The sequence below is a fragment of the Silene latifolia genome, chromosome 1, assembly GCF_048544455.1.
Source record: "Silene latifolia isolate original U9 population chromosome 1, ASM4854445v1, whole genome shotgun sequence".
In the NCBI taxonomy this organism is placed as follows: Eukaryota; Viridiplantae; Streptophyta; class Magnoliopsida; order Caryophyllales; family Caryophyllaceae; genus Silene; species Silene latifolia.
The window spans coordinates 5,733,911-5,756,714 of record NC_133526.1 but is presented as its reverse complement, the minus strand read 5'-3'; the positions used below and the strand labels follow the sequence as shown (position 1 = coordinate 5,756,714).

At 37.6% G+C, this 22,804-nt stretch overlaps 2 protein-coding genes across 6 annotated transcripts; one reads left to right on the top strand and one right to left on the bottom strand.

The window, feature by feature from the left end:
- Positions 1-3,626: 3,626 nt before the first annotated feature.
- LOC141629597 (F-box protein CPR1-like) lies at positions 3,627-4,790 on the bottom strand. Its single transcript, XM_074442599.1, has one exon. It carries the CDS (start codon positions 4,788-4,790, stop codon positions 3,627-3,629), a length of 1,164 nt encoding a protein of 387 aa, XP_074298700.1.
- A 1,058-nt stretch (positions 4,791-5,848) lies between these two features.
- LOC141594885 (protein CHLORORESPIRATORY REDUCTION 6, chloroplastic-like) lies at positions 5,849-21,424 on the top strand. 5 transcript variants are annotated; one of them, XR_012522240.1, is made up of 6 exons: positions 5,849-6,145; positions 8,203-8,331; positions 8,422-8,630; positions 9,270-9,467; positions 20,639-20,843; positions 21,384-21,424. XR_012522240.1 is itself a non-coding variant. In XM_074414879.1 (4 exons), exons 1-4 carry the CDS (start codon positions 5,926-5,928, stop codon positions 9,480-9,482), a joined length of 771 nt encoding a protein of 256 aa, XP_074270980.1. In that variant the 5' UTR covers positions 5,849-5,925; the 3' UTR covers positions 9,483-9,725. The 5 variants fall into 5 exon arrangements, 2 of the variants coding, with proteins under 2 accessions (XP_074270980.1, XP_074270982.1); XR_012522243.1 differs by having other exon boundaries at positions 5,858-6,145; positions 20,639-20,836; positions 21,377-21,424; XR_012522241.1 differs by having other exon boundaries at positions 5,858-6,145; positions 21,377-21,424.
- Positions 21,425-22,804: the final 1,380 nt, after the last annotated feature.

Below are 22,804 nucleotides of genomic sequence, written 5' to 3'. Positions count from 1 at the left end.
TGTGCAAGTGATGAGTTTGTTTCAGCGTTTTTAATAGAGGATGACCCAAAAACCTATAGTGAGGCAATGAAATCCATTGATGCTAATTTTTGGAAAGATGCTATTAAAAGTGAACTTGATTCTATTGTTTCTAATCAGACTTGGGAGTTGACTGATTTACCTAAAGGTAGTAAACCCATTACGAGTAAATGGATCTTTAAAAAGAAAATGAGACCATAAAGTGACTTGTTCAGTTTACACACTTTATTCTCTTGACCCTTAATCACAAACCCTTCAGGTTGCGACATATAGATCTTTTCCTTTAGCTCACCATTCAAGAAAGCAGTTTTAACATCCATCTGATGTATAATAAGGTTATGAATAGCAGCTAAAGCGACAAGAGTTCTTATAGTCGAAATTTTGGTCACAGGAGAATAGGTATCAAAGTAATCAATGCCCTTCTTTTGTGTAAATCCTCTAACTACAAGTCTAGCTTTGAACCTTTCTATTGTACCGTCAGGTCTCATTTTCTTTTTTGGTGACGAGAGAACCGCAGCCGCTACCTTCGGTGCGCCAGGTAAGTCACCCGAGGGTGACAGTCTCGAAGTCTATTAGGCATGGACTCGAACCTGGATCTCCTAGGAATCTCACACAAGTTTTAACCACTAGACTCCACCCTTGCGGGCTATAAATTTCTTTTTAACAATAAACGAATTTTGAATTATCAAGCTACCTCAAAAAAATATAGAAAAATCATGAGTTTAGTGAGAAAACATAACATTTATTCTCCGATAAAAACCTATGCATGGTAAAGACAACATTAAACTCCATCGTCGACTTGTTGCAATTTTGTTAGAGGGGCCCTGGAATTGTGTCGAGACTTGCAATACAAAGAATGAATGATCGGGAATACCTCTGCAATGGCTCTGGTTTGAATGGTATCCTTTTCTTATCTCGTTCATCATACCAAAACAGTTCGATTCATCAAAGCGACAATCTTGAAGCAAGAACTATGACACTCGGAATGAGCAATTATTCGACATCGCCCCTGTATATCTTTAGGAAGATGAAAAAACTTCTTCCATGAACCATCTTTTTCCATCTTCCAAATGTCACTTGAATAAATACCAAGATTATCAACATGTATGTATAACCATCCATCCAACTTTCCAAGATGTACGTCATTATTCACTTGAACCGGTAAACTAAGGTCGTCTCTCCATTTCTCAGAAACAACATCAAAGCGAGGAATTTTATATTCATTGATGGAGCCTTCTGTCATAAGGTAAACAAGATAGTGTAGCATATCGTTTACTAATAATGCTACGCTTTCGATTTTTGTCCAACATCGTTTCTCAGTTGAAACACGAGTAAGGGGGGTAAGAGAGCTCCATAAATCAGTCTTCAGGCTGTATATAAACACATGCCTGTCTCTGTCATCAACCCTCCAACAATTTCTAGTCCATACAATCTTGTAGTCGTCGTGTTCGCTATCGTAACCAAAACCATATGATGATAAATAAGCAATCGCCCATTTCATCTCCGAGCAAGGAAGGATTGATTTGAAAGTACGCGTTGTAGGGTTGCATATAATGAAGCACCTAAATTTATAATAAGACCTAGTGGTATCGTTAGGCCAATTCTGTCTTATTGAAACTTTGAAGCAAACCAAGCCATTGCAAGAGCCTACAATACTTACGATGTCCTCGTCTGTTACGGTATCCTTAGGCCAATTCAATTTGATCCATTTCAAGGGATCATAAAGATCAACAATACTAATTATACCAAGTGCATCATCACATATAAGGATACGATTGTGTCGTGAATCGGGTTTGAGGGATTTGTTAAGTTGAAGTTTAGCGAAGAAGGAGGTGTTTATAAGTGATAGATGAACCATTTCAACCAAAACCTTAAGGTGATGGTTGAGGCCCAATTAACAGTATATCTCACAATATACCACCAACCTCTCAAACATAGCAAGATATTATTGTGTAATCATCATCCCACTAATTCAGCAATCAGTTTTGTAAATATAGCAATAGATAATCCTGTCAATCAATTAGTATAATTGTATAGGCTCCTGTCCTAATTTAGGTCTACAATCTCATTATAAATAGTGTACCATATTTTAGAAATTAATCAAGAAAACATTCATCACAAACCTCTTGTTTTATAATAAGATCGTACCACTCTTTGCATACGCACTTGAACCGTAGGGCGGATTTAGCCGGTAACCAAAGCAGTATCTCTAGGATCACATCTAATGGTACTCGACGGTCTACCATTCTGAACCAATAGTAAGGAAATTATGTTTTTACCATTCTTAATTAATGACACCCTAAATCTCAAACCATATAATATATGTATATATAAGAAAGTATAGTATATTGAGTTTAGGAAGGTGATTGTTGCTAGGATTCTAATTTCGATTGCGTTTCCAAATATCTTGATATTTATATAACACTTTCCAAATAATGCTGTAAAAACCTGTAATCCAGTGTACGATGAGTTAGGCCGGGGTGGCAATCGGATCAGCTGGGTCGAGTTCGGGTCGGGTTCGGGCCATTATCGGGTCATGTTATTTCGGGTCAAGCGATGTATCAGGTTTGGATCGGGTCATTATCGAGCCCGGTTACTTCATCGTATTATGTCACTTTTTGACAATTAAATTTAGTTTTTAACCATTATTTGGTTTAGTAACTTCATTAATCATTATTAAGTCAAACTATAAATCACTATTATTTTGATCAATATTAAGCTTAATAATTGTCGAGTCATCAATTTAATGTGGTCAATATCAGGTCGAGTCTGGGTCGGTTTCGATTCATTGATTATCGGGTTGTCATCGGGTTTGGTCGGATCGATTTCAGGTTGCAAAACTCTTATAGGTTAAATCGGATCAGGTCAGACTTGCCAGTTCTAAGTTAGGGTTCTCCTAAACACGATCACAGAGTGAAGGATTCCCTTATTGTTATGATACGCCTCGGACACATTTGGATCGGACTGAAAGATGGCCCAACCCAGATGGAGTTATCGACATCATCAACGACCGAGTGGGCCTAGGATCGTACGAGAATTTAGCATTTGATTTTATTTTTTTAGAAATTGAAAAGGTTGGAAGTCCAACAGCTCTCAAAACCTTGGAATTTTTGAAGCAAACAGTTTTATTATAGTATTATCAGGTAATTGAACGAGATTTCTAATACAGTCAAGTAGTCTTTTGATATCCTGTGCGACATCAAAATCCGCCGACTGCTCGGGTCATTATTTTACTGATCGAAGCCTAATACTGAGTCGAAATTTGTCGCATTTATAGCTAAAAATACTCCTTTGTCCGGTCATTTGTTGTCCTTTTCCTTTTTGGGTGTCTCGGTTAATTGTTGTTCTTTCTATTTTAAGAATGAACTTGATGAACAATTTGATTATTCTCAATCAATTTGTTCCACTTGTCTTTTAATCATTGGCCCCTCCTCCTCCTCCTTGGTCTTTGTGTCAAAACCAAAGGACAACAATTAACCAGGACTCCTTGCGTCTCAATCACTTGCTTGTTCACGTTTTACTAAAATGCCTCTCACAATGAATATAAAAGGTAAAAAAATAATCGAGACAGAAAGAGTACAAAGTAAACGAAAACACTGATGAACTCCTTACTTGTTCATTTCCTGCAACTTTGTTAAGGAGCATCTTGGAATCCGAATTAGGCTTGCAATACAGAGCATAACTGCATATCTATCTTTAGGCGGTGGCTTTAGGTTTAAGGGTATCCTTTTGTTATTTTGTTGATCATACCATTTGAGAACATCCCCAGGACCATCATAATCTTGAAGCAATAAATGTTGTCGTCGTCCGTCCTTGGAACAAGCAATTAGATGCTGCGAGTGTAATTCTTTAGGAAGTTGAAACATCTTCTTCCATGAACCATCTTCTTCCATCATCCAAATAATTGTTGACGAGTAATAATTGTTAAGAGCATGTACGTATAAACGTCCATCTAAGTTTCCAAGCCGTACAATACTCTTCACTTGATTTGGTAAACTTAGATCGTCTGTCCATTTCTCATCAGCGACATCAAAACGAGCAATTCTATAGTCTTCGATGAAGCCTTTTATCGTTTCAACAAGATAGTGTAGCATATTGTGTCCGAATATTGCTTGGCATATGTTTGACAAACGTCCCTCGGTTGAAATTCGAGTAAGGGGGGAATAAGAAGAGGTCCATAAGTTAGTCTTCAAGCTGTATATAAATATACGGCTGTCTCGGTTATCTTCCGTCCACAAAGATCTAGTCACTACGATCTTATAGTCGTCGTGTTCACTATCATAACCAAAACTATATAATACACTATCGGCCCCCCGTTGGCTCCATATTTTCTCCGAGGGAGGAAAGATTGATTTGAAAGTACGCGTTGTAAGGTTGCATAAAAGGAAACTCCTAATCTTATAATAGGGCAGGGTGGAAACATCAAAGCAAATCAAGCCATTGCAAGAATCTACTTGACGAATACAGTCGTCGTCTTCAATGGTAATAGGCCAATTCAATTCGGTCACTTTGATAGGATGATCATAAAGATTATCGACGACACAAAGGATACTTGTAGTCCAGTATAGGATACAGTTGTTGTGTTGCGAGTTGGGTTCGAGGGATTTGTTAAGATGGAGTTTATGTAAAAGGGGGCTGTTGATAAGATTGTACCACTCTTTACATACACACTTGAACTGTAAGACAGATTTAGCCGGTAAGCAAACCAGTATATCAACCACCAAATCTAATGGTATTCGATGTGCTACAATTCCACGAGCACGTTTCGACATCGTCTTTAGACACTCCCTGAATCTCAATCTCAATCTCAATCTCAATTATATATACAGCAGGAAGTATTTTGGGTTTAGGAAAGTCACTGATTTTAGGATTCTAATTGGAATTGAGTTTCCAAATAAAAAATTGAAAGTGACTAAAACAAAATGAGTGTATATTACCTAATATTCATATCTTATATATTAGCTCAACGAGGCGAGAAACAAAGCGAGTATCATCCCCGTGTGTGTTCATATTGATCCTCAATTAGATACTTTACTCCGACTATTTATAACGTCATGATATTGAATCTTATTTATATACTCCTATATTTAATAATAACACCCGTTGTTACAATCCGTGCATTTTTTATACGGGTTTAAACCTAGTTAGCAGCTAAAAAGTTAAGGGCGTTGAGAATGGACTTAAGTCGGGCAAGGCTAGTGTACCTTTGTACACTGCCCATCAAATTGTATCATATCATGTGTGCCTTGTTTTTTTTTCTCATTTTGTGTGAGAAGTACTTAGTATTTATCAAACTTGATACAAGTATATTATTAAAACAAATCCTATACAAATCAAATAATACTCGACGGTCTCTGACGGATTTTAATATTATACAATCTATCTACATAGTATAAAAGCTGATTTTTTCTTGTTTTCTGATTGGCTGCTGAGTTTTTACATGTGGGTCCCCCATGTTTTCTTATTCTATTTAATTACTCTCTGCTCAAGACAATTCTTATTCTTATTTTAATTACTTATGCTAAAATATAAGTTAAAATGTCACAATTTACATAAAAATGTGCAATTTACATACATTCAACGAGTCTAACATGTCAAATCCCTTTAATATAATTCTACTAAAATACGGTTGTATATTATCTAATATTCAAATTTAATATTTATCAAATATTCGAAGATTCAAATATGGATTATTTATATTGTCACGGTATTGAACACTTAATCATGCTCATAGCGCCTACTATTACGACGCGTGCATAAAACTAGTTAATTTGTACTTTTGTGAACTTTTCCATATATTTAGGGGGACCAGGCCAGCCCTTGTCCACCTAAACTGAAATCAGCCACTGGTTTATAGAAGGAAGGATAACAGGAAAAGGAATAACCAAACAGTTATAGAAAACAGAGATGGCGGGGGAAATTAAATGCATAACCCCGCTCATTCATCCATCTTATCGTAAACCGATTCCGCCAATTAGTATCGGATGGTCCAACCCAAACTTACAAATCGTTACGAATATCGAAACGAGGCCGCAACGACAACGCCTTGTTCCGACTTCAGTGTCATTCAATCCACAAGGCAGCTATGACTTCTCTCTCTTAGATGATGATAATTTTGATGACCAAGGTTAGTACTTATGTCTCTTTGTATTACTCATTCCATTCAAATTGTTACTCCCTCTGTCCCGGTCATTTGTTGTCCTTTTTCATTTGAGAGTGTCTCAGTCATTTGGTATTCTTTCTATTTTAAGAATTGATTTGACATGTAATTTGATCATTTACACTCAATTTATTCTACTTGTCATTTGATAATTGGCCGTCTCCCTTTTCCTTGGTCTTTGTGCCAAAACCAAAGGACAACAAATAAACGGGACAGAGGGAGTATTTCATTAACTCAAAACCTGAATTACTTGACTTACCCGGTCCCATCCTAATCATGAATTTACTCGTAAGCTATGTTGCTCCGGTTATTCTAATTTTAGTACATCCGTCTAATGTGAATAATTCATAAAAAATAAATCACCATAAAAAAAACAGATTATATAAATGATTTAATTCAATAACTGATAACATCCTAATATAGTAATATTATTGCAATTAAACAGAGAAAAAAAAAACAAAAATGTACGACCATCAAATGTTCAAAGGTCCATCGACGGCGGCTGACGGTTGGAACGGCGACGGTGAGGGTGAGGTGAAAGGGTTTGAGAGGATAAGAAAAGAGATAGAGAGATAAGGCGAGGACAAAATGAGAGATTGAGAAATAGATAAGGTGAGGGTTGTAAATTACGTGAATTACGTTTTTATTGTCTACAATTCTCATTTTCATATCTCATCTTGTGTCCTATTACCTCTTCATTCGACATATAAGTATTGACCATTGTTAGAAGATAAAAGATAGTGGGCCATAGGATAGACACAAAAATAGGACAGTTAATCCGATCTCGTTTTTATTTGTTTTAAGTTAGGCAGTTTTCTAAAGAGTTCCACCTTATTGGTTTGATTCAGTGAATCGTAACCGAACCGGTTCTTGGATAAATGAACCGGTTCATTCCACTGTACCGACAAATTATTTCGGTTTTTCTGGTTCGGTTAACAATGAACACCCCTTTCTCAACGAGTATAAGCAACATAGCTTACTTATAAATATTTTGTCATGGACCCCCTAGCGACTTTTTTTTTTGAAAGCCCCAACGAGGGATTTAAATTTGCATACTTGAAAATTCGGAAATACACGGAAGGCAACTTTCCCACACTTTCCTACCTATTACAGAATTAGAGAAATGAGCTAAATCATGAGCTACTCGAGTATCCTTACGGTTTACATAAACGCCAAATAACACAATCAAAACCGCCACACACTTGTCGTATGTCTTCAATGAGCAAAAATAGAAAACTTCGTCCCTTCAGTCCGTCCTTCAAAATGTCAATGACGGATTTGCAGTCACTCTCCAGCACAATTCTTCTTGCCCCTCTCCTAGCTGCCTCCTTAACTCCCTCCAAAATTGCTAAGGCCTCGACCTCTCCTACCTCCGCCATACCTCGTCTCCTCTCCATCAGAGCCCACTGCACTACCTCCTTGTGATCCCAACACACCACTCCTAACCCAATACCCCATCCCTCTTTCACACCCGCGTCACACATGATACGCACCCATCCTTCCTCAATCCTCCTGTCACCCTGCTCCCTTCTCCCATTACTGCCGCGCACTCCCTCCTTATTACACCCTCCCCTGCCATCACCCACATTCCCTCTGCTTCTACTTAGGACCCATGTCTCCACCTCCATTAACAGCTCCTCCACTCTCCCCCTCGTGTTACCAGCATTCATCCTTCGTTCCTCAAACACCCAGCTGTTCCTAGCTTCCCATATCGCCCCACACCCCATCATAAGCTTCCCTCGCTCCTCTGCCCCCATCTCCCTCCACAAGTCCTCCACCCACTCCCTCACTCTCTCATGCCCGACTTCCATCTTCGGCTCCAAACCCAACCCATCTTAAAGCCCTCCCACCCAACCACAACCCTTTACGAGATGGAGACACGTCTCCACCTCACGCTTACTTATAAGTATTCTGTCATGGACCCCCTAGAGACTTTCTAATCTCATGCTTCCTAGTAATTTATATGGAATTTTTACATTAAATCTGAATTATTTATGGCTGGCTGATTAGTTTTGAACTTGAAGCAAACGAGACGGGAGTGCCATTACCCCCTAAAGAAGGAAGATTTGAAGTTGTCATCGACACTGATACCATTCGCCGTCTTGACCTGTATCCCTTTCAATCTGTCACATCCATTTCTTCTCCTTCCGCGGGTAAATTAAATTAATTACTGTTATTAACCAAAGGCTACTTGAGTACTTGTAAATAAAGCGTTATTCTGATTTGAGTTAATGTTTGTACAGCTGAACCAAAGGCGTTCCTAGAGCGCACGATTGGGTTTACAATAAACTACACAAGAGATGATCCTTACGATAACCGAGAATTGTCAGAATTCCCAGATGTAAGACTTTGGTTTGTAAGGCTTGATGCCACTTATCCCTGGCTTCCGGTTTTGTTAGACTGGCGTGCTGGTGAACTTGCTCGTTATGCGGCCATGCTAGTTCCTCACCAGGTACTTTTAACTTGGCTGCTGTAACTGCATTGTTGTACTCGTAATAGAGACCAGGTGCAATAAATGCACGGTATATATAGAATTTTTATTTTTAATAAATTACTTTTATTAATTGTTCATATTTCTCGTTTTTGTATTTTGCTTTGAGAAAAAAAAAATTATAGCTGGCAATTACTTAAGAAAATTGGGTAATTGTTTTTTTTTTGTTACAAGAAAATTGAGTAATTGTGTCGAAACGTATTTTAAATAAAATATTATTTTTATACCATAAAGCTAATGATTTTAATTTTAAATTCTCTTAATTTTTTTTTTCAAGAAATTAATATTAACCATTTATAGTTTTATTTTATTCGTAGTATGGATTTTTCATTCTCAAATAATAGCATCTATAAAAGAGTTAACGATTTAGAGTTTTATATAAGCTTAATTTATATTTTAATTAAGAGATTATAGTATAAACTTTAATGAAAATAATAGGAGGGAGTAATTATTAGTTTCCTTATTTAGTAAATGCAATTAATTGTAATTAATTTCCTTATTTAAGAAAATATTTTTTGAAGGGAAAAATTGTGAGATTACCTATTCTTTTAGTAGATAGGGGATGTCGAGTCTATTTTAATCCGTCAACATATTTGACAGATGAGTATGAGAATGGGAGTGGTATTCAACCCGGAGGCACTGGAATTGTTCATAATGAACAAAGTATTTATCGTATATTCTTGGTTGTTGCAACATGGAGTACCCCAACCGAAAGCTAGATCAAAGACGAGTGACATGGCTCGGATGCTTGGATTCGGAATTGGGGATGATTTATTCAACTTGATTGATAACCAACCTGTTAGAACACATTAGATTGATGATGCCAAGTCCCCTTGTTATTTGATTGTTTACTCTTAGTTGAACTACTTAGTGAATGAAGCAATCAAATGGACTTTCAACAATGATTCAAGATGATCAAGTCATTCAAGGAAGTCAAGACAATGATACTTTCCAAAGCCCTAGTCGATATATGTAAGAGTAAGTGTAACATTCTCATTTAAGTCAAGTAATGGCAAAACCATGCAACGGTACACTGTACCGTGGTTTCTGGTACTATCATACGGAGGAGTTTTCGTCCAAATGTTTTTAAGTGTCAAAACTTTGCAAACTTTAAACCTTAAACATTTGAATTTTCAGAAACTTGAAAACAATCTGAAATTTTGGAGTCAAGCCCACTTGACTAAGCCTCAGATTTGTGCAAACACCTTTTACCAAAATGGCAAAAAGACTTGTCAAACTTCTAAAGTAAGAAAGGCTTTTGCCATTTGATAAATTGTCACATGTTGAGTGTAGAAGCTTAAGTTTTACGATTTCTTTCAAGCCTATAAGTCTAACACTTACCATCACTCAAAGCTATTATTTATATATTGGATTTAATTCTTCAATGTGTACTTACCTAAGACTAAATCCACTATAAATAGAGTGTCTTAGTCACATTTATTTCTCAAGACTTCCAAAGCATTTATTGTAAAAACCTTGCAAATCATTTGTGCATTAAAAGCTTTATTCTTCAAGCATTTGCAAAACGTTTTTACGGTTTTAAGTCTTCAAAATTGTTTTCGAAAAAAGTTTGTAAAACCTCCAAGTATCGGTTCATTTGTCTTGTGACATGATGAGTTTGTTCCATGATTCTCGTGTTAGATCTTCATTGTAATCTCCATGTTCATTTAAGTGAACTCTTGAGATTCAAGATTCTGTAACACCTTGAGATAGAACCCATAAACTCTTGAAGCGGAGTAGCTTTAAGTTTGAGTGCAACCGGAGTAGGTTGGCGAGTTATTTTCATTGTAAGGGGTTTAGTAAGTTTGAGTAAATTTCTAAACAAGCAATAAAATAACGGTTGGACGTAAGCCTCGGAGTAGAGGCTGAACCAATTTTAAAATGTCGTTTGTTTGTTCATTTACTTTTACGTTCTTCCACTTTGCTATTTCTCGCATGTACCTAATCAAGTTCTGTGTCACAGTCACCTATACCGTGACATAGAACTGCTGTATCTTCTTGTGAACTTACCTTCAATTAAGTTTCTCAAGTCTTGTACTTCTTTATTCTTAGCTTAAAATAGTTAATTAACTAAGTTAAGAATAAAATTTTTAAAAAAGGTACACCTAATTCACCCCTCCCTCCTCTTAGGTGTTAATCGTTCTTAACTCTTCAATTGGTATCAGAGCCTTGTGCTCTTGATATTGGTTAAATCCAAAGAGTTGATCCTATAGTTATGGACGATTCAAAACACACTAAGTATCCCATTTTCAAGGGAGAAAACTATGCCTGGTGGAAACATCGCATGGAGCACTATGTCAAAAGTGCGGACTATGAATGTTGGTTAATCATTCAAAAGGGTCCCCTCAAAATCGAAGTGACTAATGCTGATGGCACTAGCTCCTTGAAAAGTGAGGATAAGTATGTTGAGGCCGACTATAAGAAAATCGAGAAAAACTCTAAGGCCATGTCCATTCTTCAATATGGAATCGGTGACCAAGAGATTAATCGTATATCTGGATGTGCCTCGGCCAAAGAGATTTGGGACACCCTAAACCTTGCTTATGAGGGAACGTCACAAGTCAAAAAATATCGTATTGATCTTCTCATGCAACAATATGAGATGTTCAATATGGACCGAGATGAGTCAATTAATAGTTTGTCTTCACGTTTTTCTAGTATTGTCAATGACCTTAAGAGTTTAGGTAGGAGTTTTCAATCTGAGGATTTAGTCCGTAAAATCCTTCGTAGCCTAACTGAAAAGTGGCAACCGAAGGTTACGGCTATTGAGGAAGCTAAGGACCTTTCATTGCTCACCCTTGATGAACTTATGGGCTCACTTATGGCTCATGAGTTAACTCTCATGAAGCGTTCTAGTGAAAGCTCTAAAGGGAAAGGACTCGCTCTTAATGCTCTCTCAAGTGATGAGGAGGATGAAGATGATGAGTTTGCAATGTTCACTAAAAACATTGTTGGCATGATCAATGGTTGAAACTCTCAAAGGTATAGCAACAACTCTAGTAAACGCCGTTTTCCTAAGAGAAGATCTAACTCCATTGTTGGTTGCTTTAAATGTGGTGACAAAGGTCACCAAATCAAAGAATGCCCAAAGTGGAACGATATCAAATCTAAGGAAAACGTGACTTTGCAAAACGTGATTACAAAAACAAGGTAATGACCGCTATTTGGGGCATGTCTCGATTACGAAGAGGACGATGTCCTTGAGGATGAATTAGACGCCAAACTTAGCATCTCGTCTAGTTCCTCAAAACATACTTCCAAATCATCAAAGAAAGAAGACATCAAGTGTCTTATGGCTCACTCCGTGGATTGGACTACGATTGGACCATGAGGTAATTAAGCTCAAGAAAAAGGTTCGATCTTTCTCTAAAGACAAAGTTTGTCTCCTCCTAGATCAATTCATAGATAAGTGTCGTGTCCAAACTAATAAGTTGGAAGCTATGCAAATCGAAATTGAGGACATAGCTGAGGAAAATGTAGTCCTTAAAGAAAGTCTAAATGAGAATGATCAACCTAGTTCCATGTTGGGTCTTGAAAAAGAAATAAAAAAACTTCGAAAACAAAACTTGTTTTTAGCCAACAAAATTGATGAAACGATTACAACAGATCCTGACCTTTGTTGCATCCGATTCTAAAGGAAATGTGTCGTCACTAACACAAGAACGTGACCAACTTTTGATTGACTTAGCTACTTGTCACAACGAAAAAGATGATCTTGTTAAGATTCTTTGAAATGTTAAATGATGAGTCGAGTCATGTCAAATGTGCCTTAGAACGAGCTCAAAAACTAAATGATGACCTTCTTGCTCAAAATGAGATGTTAAAGAAAAGTGAAGGACTCATGCCACGAGAGGTTTCTCTTGTGGCATCCGATTCAAGAAAAGAAATAGATACTCTCACGGAATTAGTGTCTTCTTTAACTAAGGAACGTGACACTCTTCTAGCTGACCTCAAATTATGTCAAAGAGATAATAAACAATTGGAACAAATTGGGATGTTACTTAGTGATGAAGCAAGACTTGCAAAACAAGCGTTTGACAATTTAGGTAAATTGAATCTTAATCATCTTGCTAAAATTGAAACATTAACTAAAGAGCTAGATGAGGCTAAGATGTTTTACTTAAAATGGGAAGGAAGTCAGAATGTTTTGGAGTTTCTCTTGAAACAATCACAAGAGTACGAAAAATTTGCAAAGAATCTTGGACTTGGTTTCAAATGCAAATAAAGATGCACACATCTTTGTTGCACTCGAAACCAGGATCAAGTCAAACCGACTTAGAAGAAGAAAGTATCTTGGTCTTCTGAGTACATCATTTGTAACTATTGTGGCAAAACAAAGTCAGTCATGAGTTTAATGGTTGTGACAAAAGAGTCCGTGACTTAGAAAGAAACACTAAGAATGCTAAACAAGTGTGGATAAAGAAAGAAGAAGTCAAAAAGGTCGTTGTCAAGAAGGAGCCCAAACTTGTTTGGGTTCCTAAACTAAATGTTTGATTTCTTATAGGCATTAGTGAGGGGCAGCAGCAATTGGTACTTAGACAGTGGATGCTCTCGTCACATGACGGGAGATGAAAACCAATTCCTCTCGCTAGAAGCCTACGATGGTGGCATGGTGACTTTTGGCGACAACAAGAAAGGTGAAATCATTGGTATTGGAAAGGTTGGTAAGTCAAAGTCATTATGCGTGGACAAAGTGTTGCTTGTCAAAGGTTTGAAACACAATCTCTTGAGCATTTCACAACTTTGTGATCGAGGTAATATTGTTGAATTTCTTGCTAGTGAATGTAGAATCATCAATGGTAAAACTAGAGAACTCATACTTGAAGGTAAACGTGTTAAAGACGTCTATATGACTAACTTGTATGCATTGTCGGGTCAATCACTATCATGCATGAGTGTTCAAAAGAACGACCCTTGGCTTTGGCACAAACGACTTGGTCATGTAAATGCTAAGACACTTAACACTCTTAAGAGACTTGATCTAGTTGACGACATTCCTAACATTAAATTTGAATTTAAATCACTTTGCGATGATTGTGTTAAAGGAAAACAAGTTAAATGCTCTTTTAAATCCAAAAAGGTTGTTAGCACTTCCTTACCTCTTGAACTCATTCATATTGATTTATGTGGTCCCATGCGAGTTGTGAGTAGAGGTGGAAGTCGCTTTATTTGTGTCATTATAGATGACTTTACAAGATTTGTTTGGCTTCTTTTCTTAAGTTCTAAAGATCAAACATTTGATGAGTTCCTAATTTGGGTCAAAAAGGTTCAAAACAAATTTGGATACAAACTTGTCTCATTAAGATCTGACCATGGAACCGAATTTGAGAACTCGTCATTTGAGTCTTATTGTAATGAGTACGGTGTTAGTCATAACTTTTCAAGTCGCAAGAACCCCACAACAAAATGGGGTTGTGGAGCGAATGAATCGAACTCTTGAAAATATGGCTAGGACCATGCTCATTAGCTCTAAAGTTCCTAAGAATTTTTGGGCCAAAGCCGTAAACACATCTTGTTATATTTACAACCGTGTCATGATTAGAAAAATCATTGAGAAAACTCCTATGAACTACTACGAGGAAGAAAACCTAATCTTTCACACTTAAAATGCTTTGGTAGTAAATGCTTTGTGCACAACAATGGAAAAGACAACCTTGGCAAATTTGATGCTCGTAGTGATGAAGGAGTTTTTGTTGGTTATTCTGATCATAGTAAAGCCTATAAAGTTTATAACAAAAGGACCATGAAAATGGAAGAAAGCGTTCATGTAATATTTGACGAATCTAGTCTTTTTGTGTCAAACACACAGGTTGATGATGAGGATGATGAATATGATGATGATTTTGAGATTGGTATGATACGACATGAAATGGATCAAGTGGTAGAAGAAGGCGAGCAACGATTGGAACCCATTTGCATGAGGAGGATGCGCAAAATTTAGGGGAACTAATCGTCCTCCTACACAAGATGATGCTACCTCATCCAGGGGAACAAGGATGGTGAAGAACAGCCCAACCTAATCATAAACGAACCACAATCACCTCCTTCAAACATTTCTCATGCAACAGTCCCCTCTCTTTGTTACGGCATTTAACAACCCGAATCTTCTAACTCACTTATTCCCAAGAAATGGAAACACCAAAGCTCACATCCATTATCAAACTTAACCGGTGACCTAACCTGGAATAAAAACCAGATCATCGCTTCAAAATTTACTGTGCACACAATGCCTTCATCTCAAAAATCGAACGGACCATGTCACAGAGCCTTGGCGATGAATCTTTGGATGATTGCAATGCAAGAGGAATTGGAGCAATTTGAAAGGAACAAGGTATGGCATCTTGTCCCTAGGCCCTCTCAACGTACTGTAATTGGTACACGGTGGGTCTTTCGCAATAAGCTAGATGATGTTGGAGAAATCGTAAGAAATAAAGCTAGACTAGTGGTGCAAGGTTTTAACCAACAAGAAGGAATTGATTACGATGAAACCTTTGCACTGGTAGCTAGGCTTGAAGCCATACGAATGCTTGTAGCTTTTGCGTCTTTTCAAGGTATAAAGCTTTTTCAAATGGATGTCAAAGCGCATTTTAAATGGATACCTTGATGAAGAAGTGTTCGTTGAACAACCTCCGGGCTTTATAAACAACGAGTTTCCCAACCACGTTTTTAAACTAGATAAAGCACTCTATGGTTTAAAACAGGCTCCTAGGGCTTGGTATGATAGGCTTTCAAAGTTTCTATTGGAAAATGGTTTCATACGTGGGTCCGTGGATAAAACGTTGTTTATCAAGTCACAAGGAAATGAATCGTTGCTTGTGCAAGTATATGTCGATGACATTATTTTTGGTGCAACTAACAATGTTCTTTATAAGTACTTTTCTGATTTGATGACTTCGGAATTTGAAATGAGTATGATGGGAGAACTTGGATTCTTTCTTGGTCTTCAAATCAAACAATGTGAAAATGGAACGATGATTCATCAACAAAAGTACTTAAAGGAAATGCTAAGTAAGTTTGGGTTGACTAACTCTAATCCTATGCCTACACCAATGGTGTCTAAAGTCAAGCTTGACAAAGACGAAAACGGTAAGAGCATTAGTGAAAAGGTATATCGAGGTATGATCGGTTCCTTACTTTACTTAACCGCTAGTCGACCCGACATACAATTTAGTGTGTGTGCTTGTGCCCGTTTCCAATCAAATCCTAAAGAATCTCATTTCAAAGCCGTCAAACGGATTTTTAGGTATTTGATTGGAACACAAGGACTATATCTTTGGTACCCAACTCACTACGAACTTGATCTTGTAGGTTTTTCGGATGCGGACTATGCCGGTGATACATTGGATAGGAAAAGCACTTCGGGCATTGCTACTTTCCTAGGACCATGTCTCATTTCATGGGCTTCGAAGAAACAAAACACCGTTGCATTGTCCACTACGGCGAATATGTGAGTGCCGCTCTATGTTGTGCACAAATTCTTTGGGTACGTCAACAATTGCATGATTATGGCCTTACTTTCGAGACTACCCCTATTTTTTGTGACAACACTAGTGCAATTAATATATCAAAGAATCCTATACAACACTCACGAACTAAACACATCGACATACGACATCATTTTCTACGTGATCAAGTTGAGAAAGGTCATATTTGTCTAAGCTTTTGTAAAACGGAAAATCAAATTGCGGACATTCTTACAAAACCGTTAGAAAGAGAACAATTCGAAAGACTTCGGTCGGAAATTGGTTTATTAGGTGACATACCGCTAAATTAAAATACGTTTTCCAATGATTGATTAGAAGGAGGATTTACATGAAATTAAATGTTAGTTAACATGGTATAATACATGCAAATGTCGACCAAATGAAATTGACAGCCGAATGAGTGCACTTGAGTTGTTTTTGCATTGAGCTTCCAAAAATCACTTTATGTCCCATCACTTAAAAGCCTACACCCTAGCCTCACATTATCAACACTCAACCGTCCCTCACCTAGAATAACTACACCATCCCCTCATTTACTTCCATGTTTCCACTAAGCACATCCTATTACCCACTAAATAAACAACCAACTCTCACTTTTTCGGATTCCCAAAAACCGTCAAAGCCATTTCCTCTTCCACTCTCTTCAAAATGCCTCCAAAACTTTCCAAAGAATTACTTCAACTCAGAAATTCCTTTAATCCAAAATACATTGCCAAGAAAAAGATGGCTCCCAAAACCGCTGCAAAACTAGATGAAATCACCTCTGCCACTGCCAAACCAACCGTTGCACGAAAGAAGACTACCGCCAAAAGGGGCGGTGGTCGTGGCAGAGGAGGAAGAAGTAGGAATCCTCCTATTTCTCTCCAATTAGATGCGGAGGTGGACATTAACACCGATGAAGAAGACTCCGGTTCTAAGGGAACCAAAACGAATGAAGACGTTGAAAAATCAAGTGATGTTGTCAAAACAAGTGAAAAGGGAAATCACTCAAGTGAGATGAAAGAGGGGGAACTTGAAGGAGAGAAATCAAAAGAGGGAAACAAAGAAAAAGAAAGTGAGGAAAAATCAGAGAAATCAAAAGAAAGTGAGGAAAAATCAAAAGAAAGTAAAGAAAAATTAGAGGAAAAAGAAAAGGAAAGTGAGGAAAAATCAAAAGAAAATCAAGGGGATTCAAAAGAAAAAGAAAAGAAGGAGAAGAGTGACGATGAGAAAGATGTTGTTGAAAAGAATGATGATGATGTACTATTGAAAGATTTGGTGAGTGAAACTTTAGAGAAGGATAAGAGGAGTGAGAGTGATGCAACGGAGGCCTCCTTTGTTGAAAGGGAAATCGGTTCAATGCTTTGAAAAAATCGATTATGAAGTTGTTGATGTTGAAGATCGTGATGATACCACAATGGTGTTTGATGATGGGCTTAACCCATTGTTCTCAAAACCTGCATCACGAACCCGGTCCAAGAGAAAGATGCTTGAAATATTTGGTGATGATGACGAGGATGTGACCCCGGAGGCATCCCCTCCAAAACCCAAGGTTACTCAAAGAAAAAGGGGATCCGGGTCAAGAACCAAAGCAACCAAAAGGGCTCGTTATCATCGGGATTTGCCGAGCATAGATGAAAATGAGATCATTGAGGAGAAAGTTCCTCTCAACACTTGCATGGATCTTGTCATTGCTCCCTTTGCCGAATCATTCAAGAATGACATCTTCAACCATCTTAATTCTCTTGATCTCCCGGAGGAGATCTTCAAGATATGTCACGGTATCTTTGATTTGTTGCTTCCACGATGGAAGGCGCTATAAGAAATCCTGGTATGACACATCTCTTGCTTTCAAATACTTCAAAGAGGCCATGTATGCACAGGGTTGGGTGAATCTGTTGGACAAATATAGTCCCATGTATTTGTCAAAAGTCATCCAATTCTATGCACAATCAAGGTGGATGTTGAATGCGGAACTCTCTCGGCCTTTATCAATCGAAACCCTTTGTCCTAACCATTGACCAACTTGCTACTCATCTTGATATCTGTAATGTCGGGCTTACTTCTTTCCCAAAACGTGATTGGGGTGAAATTGATGAGGTTACATCTACCCAGGTCATGAAGGTTCTTCGACCTCATGATGATGATGGCCCTACCAACATATATGCCTTTGAATTAACCGCACCCATTCGGTTCATCTTTAACCTGGTTTTTCGTAACCTTGTCCCTTCCAACAATAGCCGTGGGAGATGTTCTCTTCTTGACATGCTCCTCATTCATCACATTGTTAAGCACAAACCCATTAACCTTCCTCGCCTTATGTTTCACCGAATACTTGAGATGTCCACTGAGTTCCAAAGCGGCAACTTTGACAAAAATGCCGTAGTTCCTTATGGTATGTGGCTCTCGATAATTTTTATGAGGGAAGGGTTGGTGTTGAAGGAAGCCCCTGCTATTGAGAAATTAAGTGATGAGATGACACCGGGCCTTCTTTCTCGGATGAATTTGGAGATCAAGAATGGCAAATTGGAAAGAAAAAATCAGTCGGGTTCTACAGTGGGTTCTACCGTTGAAATGGGTGTGGTCCTTGCCAAGTTGGATGAGCTCCTTGGGATTGTGAACCGGCTGGTCAAAGAACAGGGCAAGTTGAGGGATGAAGTTGGTGATCTTCGCACCATGAATGAAGATCTCCTTGAACGTTTTCAGAATGCCTCCTAAACTCATGCCTCTTTAACCCGTCTCTCCTTTTGAACTTTGGCTCTTTGTTTCGTTTTCAGACACTCTCTTGCACCTTCGGTTGTTTGTTTTTATCTTGCTTGAACTATTTACGTGTGTTTTAATCGTGTTGCTTGCCTTTTGGACATGTTTTCTCCTCCTTTGACGATGTCAAGAGGGGGAAGTAGTTTAAATTATGCTATGTGTGATCTTCTAACTCTTAGGCTAACGTTCACCTTAATTATGTCTTAGCTTCCATGATTAGATGTTTTACTTTGGCCAAGCATGTTGCACCTTTCGAATACCTTGATCATGTTTATTAATTATGTTTATGTTGAAATTGACCAAAGACCGACTAACCATGGGCTAAGGGGGAATATCACACATGTTTGGACTTGTCATCATCAAAGGGGGAATTTGTTAGAACACATTAGATTGATGATGCCAAGTCCCCTTGTTATTTGATTGTTTACTCTTAGTTGAACTACTTAGTGAATGAAGCAATCAAATGGACTTTCAACAATGATTCAAGATGATCAAGTCATTCAAGGAAGTCAAGACAATGATACTTTCCAAAGCCCTAGTCGATATATGTAAGAGTAAGTGTAACATTCTCATTTAAGTCAAGTAATGGCAAAACCATGCAACGGTACATCGCATCGTGGTTTCGGTACTATCATACGGAGGAGTTTTCGTCAAATGTTTTTAAGTGTCAAAACTTTGCAAACTTTAAACCTTAAACATTTGAATTTTCAGAAACTTGAAAACAATCTGAAATTTTGGAGTCACAAGCCCACTTGACTAAGCCTCTAGATTTGTGCAAACACCTTTTACCAAAATGGCAAAAAAGACTTGTCAAACTTCTAAAGTAAGAAAGGCTTTTTGCCATTTCGGTAAATTGTCACATGTTGAGTGTAGAAGCTTAAGTTTTCTGATTTCTTAAGCCCCAAGCCTATAAGTCTAACACTTACCATCACTCAAAGCTATTATTTATATATTGGATTTAATTCTTCAATGTGTACTTACCTAAGACTAAATCCACTATAAATAGAGTGTCTTAGTCACATTTATTTCTCAAGACTTCCAAAGCATTTATTGTAAAAACCTTGCAAATCATTTGTGCATTAAAAGCTTTATTCTTCAAGCATTTGCAAAACGTTTTTCTGGTTTTAAGTCTTCAAAATTGTTTTCGAAAAAAAGCTGTAAAACCTCCAAGTATCAGTTCGCTGTACTGTGACATGATGAGTTTGTTCCATGATTCTCGTGTTAGATCTTCATTGTAATCTCCATGTTCATTTAAGTGAACTCTTGAGATTCAAGATTCTGTAACACCTTGAGATAGAACCCATAAACTCTTGAAGCGGAGTAGCTTTAAGTTTGAGTGCAACCGGAGTAGGTTGGCGAGTTATTTTCATTGTAAGGGGTTTAGTAAGTTTGAGTAAATTTCTAAACAAGCAATAAAATAACGGTTGGACGTAGGCCTCGGAGTAGAGGCTGAACCAATTTTTAAAATGTCGTTTGTTTGTTCATTTACTTTTACGTTCTTCCACTTTGCTATTTCTCGCATGTACCTAATCAAGTTCTGTGTCACAGTCACCTACACCGTGACATAGAACTGCTGTATCTTCTTGTGAACTTACCTTCAATTAAGTTTCTCAAGTCTTGTACTTCTTTATTCTTAGCTTAAAATAGTTAATTAACTAAGTTAAGAATAAAATTTTTAAAAAAGGTACACCTAATTCACCCCCTCCCCCTCTTAGGTGTTAATCGTTCTTAACTCTTCACAACCAGCTAATAATGCAACTGAGGTGCCCAAATCGACTGTTCTTTGAAATGGCGCACGCATGCATGTGTGATGTTTGTAATCTAAAATTAATTGTCTAGATTTATAGGAAAATCTTGAGTATACGTGCTTAAATATTTTGCGATCATTTGACGTGGTTCACTAGACCTGGGCATACTGGTACTTTAACTCGAACGGCCTGAGTTGTCCGGAGTAGGGGTGTTAATGAGACGAGACAGCTCGCAAGCAACTCGAGATCGGCTCGGCAAAAGCTCGGTCAAAGCTCGGCTCGTGCGAGATCGGCTCGAGCTCGGACTCGGCTCGAGAGCTTAACGAGTCAAGCCGAGCAAACGATGGCTCGGCTCGAAAAGCTCGTGAGCGGCTCGAACTTGTGTGATTATATAAGATATTGCTCATATTTTATAAAAATATTTTATCATGATTATATCTTTGTATCACATATATCAAATGTCTCACTGATTTGTCAAATATTTTACATTTAACTTTCGAGCCTTGTTATTGAAAATATCGGAAGAAAAAAAAATCAAAAAATTAACCATTATATATAGGCTCGATTTGAGCTCGAGTTTGGCTCGAGCTCGCGTTAAAGCTCGCAAGCTTGATATCGAGCACATTTTCTACAAGCTCGGGTAAGCTCGAGATCGGCTCGAGATCGAGTTTTAGTTTTTGAGCACAAGCCGAGAAAGGCCAAGCTCGGGCTCGGCTCGGCTCGTTAGCACCCCTAGTCCGGAGGGAAGGAGTATAATATAATGAATGGGCACATTTTATGGAAACCATTTAATCAAATGATTGAGACGGAGATAGTTTTCATTCCGTTATTTGGTGGTAATGTTATATTGCCATATTGGCAATTGTGTTGCCTATGTAGTTCCTAGAGTTCTTGGTAGGACGGTTTGGACGGATTGCTTGCCTTCAGTCTTGTCAAACGGGTCGGGTCATACGGGTCTAGAAATCATTTCGAACGACTTTTTTTATTGATTTTTTTAATCAAAAAAATATTTTTTTAAAATTGCAAAATATATTTAAAATTAATGTTTTAATCATATTCAAGATTTACATTAATAATATTGATATAATTATTAAAATAAAGTTTTTTGTAATAGTTATTTTATTATTAAATATTTTAAAAGTTATATAAAATTGACTTTTTAATTGTGCTTGTAATTTTAAATAATAAAAATAAGGAGTAATTTTTTAACTAAATTTTCAAATATAAAATATTAATATTTTAATAAATTTTTAATTTATCTTTGACCCAACGGGTCGACCCGTTCAGGTCGGGTCTCGAATAACGGGTTGCTTCTGGTTTGGGTCAAACGGGTTGTCGAGTCGAAATTTTCGTGTCTTGACCCTCAAAAACTGGTCAGGTCGGGTCAGAATTTGACAGGTCTATTTGCCTCCGTTGTTGAACAGTGCTTCACTTTTTTATTTATCGTTATTGAAGTAATGCCTTCGTGATTTCTTTTCAAAAAAAAAAAAAAAAAAAAGGATTGAGACAGAAGGAGGGCTTATCTAAGACGTATTACATTCAGATTACAACGTGATATTTTTTGTCAAATAGAATCCTAACAACAATCAACTTCCTAATCTCAATAACATTCCTGCTTTAAAATTTGAGAGTTGTTGTTCTCTGTCACAAGATTATCAGATATGGGATATCTCACTACAAGAAACAAGTGCAATCCAAAGACGACCCATCAAATGCCTTTAGATGTGATCCTTGAAATACTAATTTTGTTACCGGCTAAATCGGTCCTACGCTTTAAGTGCGTATGCAAAGAGTGGTACAATCTTATCAACAACCCCCTCTTCGCTAAACTCCATCTTAACAAATCCCTCCAATCCGACTCAAGACACAATCATGCCCTTTTATGTGAAATTACCCTTCGTGTCGTAGACGATATGTATCGCCCCTCGAGATGGACCAAATTGAATTGGCCTAAGCAAATCAAAAGAATTATTGATGAAGGCTATACCGATGTTATAGGCTCGTGTAATGGCTTGGTTTGCTTCAAAATTTATGTATCGAATTCTGGTACTGCAACACATTTGCCTAATTACCCGGTTTCGTGCTTCTTTATATGTAACCCTACAACACGTACTTACAAATTAATCCTTCCTTCTTCGGACAAGATATGGTCGAGCCATGACTT

What these genes read in the sequence shown, in the direction of transcription:
- LOC141629597 (XM_074442599.1), bottom strand. Translation starts at nt 4,790, where the DNA reads ATGTCGAAACGTGCTCGTGGAATTGTAGCACATCGAATACCATTAGAT.
- LOC141594885 (XM_074414879.1), top strand. Translation starts at nt 5,926, where the DNA reads ATGGCGGGGGAAATTAAATGCATAACCCCGCTCATTCATCCATCTTAT. An exon ending in CATTTCTTCTCCTTCCGCGG is followed by an intron (nt 8,332 to 8,421) that starts GTAAATTAAATT and finishes ATGTTTGTACAG; the next exon opens with CTGAACCAAAGGCGTTCCTA. An exon ending in CCATGCTAGTTCCTCACCAG is followed by an intron (nt 8,631 to 9,269) that starts GTACTTTTAACT and finishes CATATTTGACAG; the next exon opens with ATGAGTATGAGAATGGGAGT.